The sequence below is a fragment of the Sapajus apella genome, unplaced genomic scaffold (assembly GCF_009761245.1).
Source record: "Sapajus apella isolate SASKATOON/1434 unplaced genomic scaffold, GSC_monkey_1.0 scaffold62, whole genome shotgun sequence".
Classification (NCBI taxonomy): Eukaryota; Metazoa; Chordata; class Mammalia; order Primates; family Cebidae; genus Sapajus; species Sapajus apella.
In genome coordinates this window covers 17348009-17354347 of record NW_022437002.1, presented here as the reverse complement: position 1 = coordinate 17354347, position 6339 = coordinate 17348009, and the positions used below count along the sequence as shown (strand labels likewise).

Below are 6339 nucleotides of genomic sequence, written 5' to 3'. Positions count from 1 at the left end.
TTGGGATGGGTCCGTGTTCTGTCCAGACTGATCTGTCCTCCATCCCCCAGGAGAAAGGCAAGGCAGCTGCAGGGAGCACCTGCCACTGGCTGACACCCAACACCCTCTGTCTAGGTCTCAGGTCAGCTCTGATTGGAGCGGTGGCATCACTCTGGAGCAGGTAGCTGGGCTCAACTCTCACCCAGACCTTCCCCACCTGCAGTGGTTGCTCCCTAGGAGGAGAGGAAGCACAGAAGATTTGTTCTGTTTTAAATTCCTACCTCAAGCCGGGCGCGGTGGCTCAAGCCTGTAATCCCAGCACTTTGGGAGGCCGAGGCGGGTGGATCACGAGGTCAAGAGATCGAGACCATCCTGGTCAACACAGTGAAACCCCATCTCTAAAACTACAAAAAAAAATTAGCTGGGCATGGTGGTGTGTGCCTGTAATCCCAGCTACTTAGGAGATTGAGGCAGGAGAATTGCCTGAACCTGGGAGGCGGAGGTTGCGGTGAGCCGAGATCGTGCCATTGCACTCCAGCCTGGGTAACAAGAGTGAAACTCCGTCTCAAAAAAAAAAAAAAATTCCTACCTCAAGTACAAAATCATTTATTTTGGGCTATGTTATGTACAGAGTGAAAAATACAGAAAAGCAAATGGCTAATAATGACAGGATTGGAGGAGTGGGTGGGAGGAAATAGAATCAGTGGGACACAAGGAGGATTCCAAAGTATTAACCAATACTTTGTTCTGTTTTTTAGTTGTGTAATTATTTTATTGTTCTTTGTATCTTGCATATTTATTATAAACTGTATATAAGAAATGTTTTAGTTTTTAAAAGTCCCACCTCTTTGGAGCCCAGTGAGAGACACAGCTTCTGGCAGGTACTGATGAGATGGAAGTCATACGTGCCCTCAGGAGACAAAGCTTTTCACTACTTGGGCCTCCTGTGGATGTTAAGTTCTGTGCTGACCTCCCCAGAGTGCAGGACAGCTGGCTGCAGCCAGCTTTGGGCCTCCTTAGGCTTCCTGGCTCCGGGCAGCTTGCTCCTGTACAGACTGCCACAGGGCTCTGATGTTGCCCTGACCAAAGCCAGTGGCTCCCTGCCTCTGAATCAGCTCCAGGAAGAAAGTGTCCTCAGTAAAAAGGGACTTGGTGAAGACCTGAAGCAGAAACTTGCCTTTATCACCATCTAGCAGGATGCCCTGCCGGGCAAGCAGATGAGGCTGGTGCCCTGCAGCTCGGATCTGCCTCTCCTTTCCTGGCTGCTGGTAGTATGCACCAGGGGGAGTCAGGAACTGGCCTCCAGCAGTTGCCACCCCTTCAGTGGCCTCCACGATGTTAGGCGTATACAGCCCCACGTGCTGCAGCCCTGGCCCCTTGTGCCGGGCCAGGAACTGCTCCACCTGGTCCTGTCCTGCCGTGGCCCTTGGCAGGGGCTCAGCCAGCACGAGAGTAGGGACAACGCTGCCCGCCTGGGCCTGCAGGGCTGTGAGCCTCAGTCCCCCGAGCCCAAACCCTGCTGCTATTTCGAGGCCCAACTCGGGATCCTCACCTGGGCTCAGCGGCAAGTGGCAAAAGCCCAGGCAGTCGTGGAACCAGCGCAGAAGTGTGGGAGAGCTGCCGGGGATGCAGGCCAAGGTCAGGTGGTCCACGTGGCTGACCCACCCGGGGCCAGACGCAGAGAGCACGGGCCTGAAGCCGGGCAGGAAGGGTCCGCGGTAGCCGGCGCGCTCCAGCAAGGTCAGGCTGAGGTTGCCGGCGGGTGAGTTGACCACGGCGTAGGTAGCGGCACCCTGCGCGTCCCGCACGCGAACCGGAGGGACAGGCACGCTGCAGCCCAGCGCTGCCAGCTCCCGGGCTGCGGCGCCGGCGTCCGCCACGTCGAAGCACAGGTTCGTGGCGCTGGGCACGGCGTGACGCGAGTCCAGGCCGTACAGTGGCTCTCCTGGCCCTGCGCCCTCGTTCACCAAAAAGACCGCGTCGCCGCTGCGCAGGGCCAGCTGACGCCAGCCGCCCGCCTCCCGCGAAGCCAAGGGCTGGAAGCTGAAGAGGCGCTGTAGGTCCCGGGCGAGGGGCTGCCCCGCGGGCACGTGGAAGGTGATATGGCACAAACGAAGGGCGGGCGCGGCCATGGCGCTCGGGATGGCGACCTGGATTTGTCCTTTTGGGACCGCTACTTGTGGTTGGGGACTTCGGGGCTCTCAGTCCTGGGCTGATCCTTGGAATTTTGCGGAGTCCAGTTTTTCCCGCAGAGCACGTTCCTCGCCTTCTTCCGGAAAGAAGTCACCGGCCGACCCCTGAGAGCTCGCGGTTCTCCCTGCAGCGCCACCCCAGCCAGGAGCAGCCTCGGGACCACCAGGTCTCACTGAGCTGAGTTGCGGGTTGTGAGAACCACGCGGAGCCGGTGCACCAGCCGAGCCGGAGAAAGAGGGCGGAGCCCGTGACTCCGCCTTTGACTCCCCACCCTCTCGCCCACACCCTGTCGCCTAGGATACTACGGGGTCGCCGCGCTGCTCCTTCCCAGGGCCTCAGGTCCGGTCACGTCCTTGGGCACTAAGCCTCCTTTCCCCAGCCCGGTCACTCACAATGGCTGCCTTCACTCGGCGCCAGATGCTGCGCTCCCACTCATCTCCCCAACCTCACAGTGAAGGGACTCAGCCCGGGTTCAGAGAGGAGTTGGAATTCGCTCTCCACATGTTTTGAGACAGGGTCTCACTCTGTCACCCAGTGGCACAATCACAGCTCACTGCAGCCTCGGTCTCCTGAGTTCAGGCCATTTTCCTGCCTCATCAGCACACAAATAGCTGGGACCGCATGCCCACGCCACCACACCCCAGCTAATTAAAAATAATTTTTTGGTTGTTCGCGGTGGCTGACACCTGTAATCCTAGGGAGGTGTAAACTTTGGGAGGCCCAGGTGGGCAGATCACAGGGTAAGAAGTTCGAGACCAGCCGGCCAGCATGGTGAAACCCTGTCTCTGCTAAAAATACAAAAATTAGCCGGGCGTGGTGACAGGCACCTGTAATTCCAGCTACTAGGGAGCCTGAGGCAGAAGAATCGCTTGAACTCGGTGTAAGGTCTGACCACACCGTGGACAGCATGGCGACCCCCATGAACCACATGTACACCTCTGGAGGCTTTCCGGAATTAGAAAACCTGAAGTAGCTGGAAGGAAGAACGACTAGCCCCTGTGGAGCCTACTTAACTTTAAGATATTCTCTGTTAGCCGGGCGCGGTGGTTCAAGCCTGTAATCCCAGCACTTTGGGAGGCCGAGGCGGGTGGATCACTAGGTCAAGAGATCGAGACCATCCTGGTCAACATGGTGAAACCCTGTCTCTACTAAAAATACAAAAAACATTAGCTGGGCATGGTGGCGCGTGCCTGTAATCCCAGCTACTCAGGAGGCTGAGGCAGGAGAATTGCCTGAACCCAGGAGGCGGAGGTTGCGGTGAGCCGAGATCGCGCCATTGCACTCCAGCCTGGGTTACAAGAGTGAAACTCCGTCTCAAGAACAAAAAAAAAGAGAAAAAAAAAAAAAAAGATATTCTCTGTTGTTCCTTATTTCTGCCCCAATTGATAAGGCCATTGGACTTTGTAACCTCATGACTCCACACCTGAGGACCCCCTCCCAGCTTGCAAACCTACTACTCCCTCCCAGCTTGCAAAGAACCACCCTAAACTTAACTTTTGTAACTTTCCACTAAAACCCCCGCAAGCTATAAAACCAACTCCTGGCTGGGCATGGTGGCTCACGCCAGTAATCTCAGCACTTTGGGAGGCTGAGGCAGGAGGATCACCTGAGGTCAGCAGTTCGGGACCAGCCTGACCAACATAGTGAAAACCCGTCTCTACTAAAAATACGAAAAATTAGCTGGGCATGGTGGCAGGCGCCTATAATCCCAGCTACTTGGGAGGCTAAGGCAGGAGAATCACTTGAACCTGGGAGGTGGAGGTTGCAGTGAGCCGAGATCGTGCCATTGCACTCCAGCCTGGGCGAGACTCCGTCTCAAAAAAAATAATAATAATAAAACCAACTCCTATTCCACCACTCTTTGCTGATGCCCTTTTTGGCCTCAACCCACCTGCACCCAGGTGAATAAACAGCCTTGTTGCCCACACAAAGCCTGTTTGAGGGGGTCTCTTCATTTAGCTTGCACATTTTAACACCTGGGATGTGGAGGTTGCAGTGAGTTGAGACCATGCCTTTGCACTCCCACCTAGGCAACAGAGCAAGACTCAGTCTCAAAAAATAAAATAATATTAAATAATAATTTTTGTTCTGTAGAGATGGGACCTCACTATATTGCCCCAAGCTGGCCTCAAACTCCTGGGCTCAAGCAATCCTCTCACCTCAGCCTCCCAAAGTGTTGGGCAATCTCTCAGCCACTTCTGTCTCTTTCTTCAATCCCACTTCTGTCAACATCATTTAACCCCTTGTCCCAAGCAAGATTTGCAGGAATAAAACCTGATGGTTTGGGATCTGAAAGGAACAGCTGCCTGGCTGTCCTTCTTCCCCTTCCCCAACCTCTAATGATTGGAACTCAGGTTCTCCTTGCTCTTTGCAGCTTCCTGACTTGGCATTGAGTCAGAGGAGATTTTGGCAAGGGGTATTTCTGGCTCTGGAACCCAAAATTGTGTGAGATGAGTGGATTGAGGAAATTCGGAGTCTTCTGGAACTTCAACTGAGTGGCCCTTGAAGGGTTAGGGAAGGGCATCCAAGAAGGTCAAAAGTCATAAGCAAAACTCAGTGAGAATGTGAGCCAAACTCTTAGAGGAGCAAGGGGCATGCCGCAAGGGAGGCATTTAGTATGAATGCCACAGCCCAAGGCATCACAAGGGATTCCTTTGTGAGGCAGCATGATCTGTTGGGTTTCACTGGCAAGAGGGAGAAGGATGTCATGGGGACAAGGGCCAGGCTGGGTGTTCAGGCCTGCAGGCAGGAAGGCAGTACCCAGGAGCTGGTCAGGGTGGTAAAAGGTACTTGGTGCTACCCTGCAGACCAGTGAATGGGAAGCCATGGGTTCCAAAAGCCAAATGGACCTGGGTTTGAATTTCACCTGCAACACCTACTGTCTGTATGGGCAAGCTGCTTAACTCCTCTGAGTTTAGTTTGCTCAGTAAAAATGGGAATAATAGTGCCTACTTTATAGAGTTGTGATTAAATGAGGTGGAGTAAGTGTTCAGTTAATAGTAGCTGTTGCTATTGTAGTTATTTTTTTTTTTTTTTTTTTTTTTTTTGAGACGGGGTTTCGCTCTTGTTACCCAGGCTGGAGTGCAATGGCGCGATCTCGGCTCACCGCAACCTCCGCCTCCTGGGTTCAGGCAATTCTCCTGCCTCAGCCTCCTGATTAGCTGGGCATGGTGGCGCATGCCTGTAGTCCCAGCTAATTTTTTGTAGTTTTAGTAGAGACGGGGTTTCACCGTGTTGACCAGGATGGTCTCGATCTCTTGACCTCGTGATCCACCCGCCTCGGCCTCCCAAAGTGCTGGGATTACAGGCTTGAGCCACCGCGCCCGGCCATCTCTCTTATTTTCTTGAGCAGTGGTTTGTAGTTCTCCATGAAGAGGTCCTTCACATCCCTTTTTAGTTGTATTCCTAGTTATTTTATTCTCTTTGTAGCAATTGTGAATAGTTCACTCATGATTTGGCTCTCTTTAAGTCTGTTATTGGTATATAGGAATGCTTGTGATTTTTGCACATTGATTTTGTATCCTGAGACTTTGCTGAAGTTGCTTATCAGCTTAAGGAGATTTTGGGCTGAGACGATGGGGTCTTCTAAATATACAATCGTATAATCTGCAAATAGAGACAATTTGACTTCTTCTTTTCCTAACTGAATACCCTTTATTTCTTTTTCTTGCCTGTTGCCTGGCCAGAATTTCCAATACTATGTTGAATAGGAGTGGTGAGAGAGGGCATCTTGTGCCAGTTTTCAAAGGGAATGCTTCCAGTTTTTGCCCATTCAGTATGGTATTGGCTGTGAATTTGTCATAAATAGCTTTTATTATTTTGAGATATGGTCCACTGATTCCTGGTTTATTGACAGTTTTTAGCATAAAGGGCTGTTGAATTTTGTCAAAGGCCTTCTTTGCATTTACTGAGATACTCATGTGATTTTTGTCTCTGGTTCTGTTTATGTGATGGATTACGTTCACAGATTTGAGTATGTTGAACCAGCCTTGCATCCCAGGGATGAAGCTGACTTGATCGAAGGGTATTCTTATGACATCAGGGTCATAACCTTGCAATTGATTGCACCATTTGCAGCCTGTATAGATGACTTTATTAACTCGCTGGACATACGGAGATAGTGTTTTAGTCCTTTTATGTGAGCAAAAACCTATTCTAAGAAATGTA

The 6339-nt window shown here is 52.0% G+C and overlaps 1 protein-coding gene across 1 annotated transcript; it reads right to left on the bottom strand.

Moving 5' to 3' along the window:
* Window positions 1-724: 724 nt before the first annotated feature.
* Window positions 725-2670, bottom strand: HPDL (4-hydroxyphenylpyruvate dioxygenase like). Its single transcript, XM_032247397.1, has one exon. It carries the CDS (start codon window positions 2109-2111, stop codon window positions 996-998), a length of 1116 nt encoding a protein of 371 aa, XP_032103288.1. The 5' UTR covers window positions 2112-2670; the 3' UTR covers window positions 725-995.
* Between the last annotated feature and the right edge of the window lie 3669 nt (window positions 2671-6339).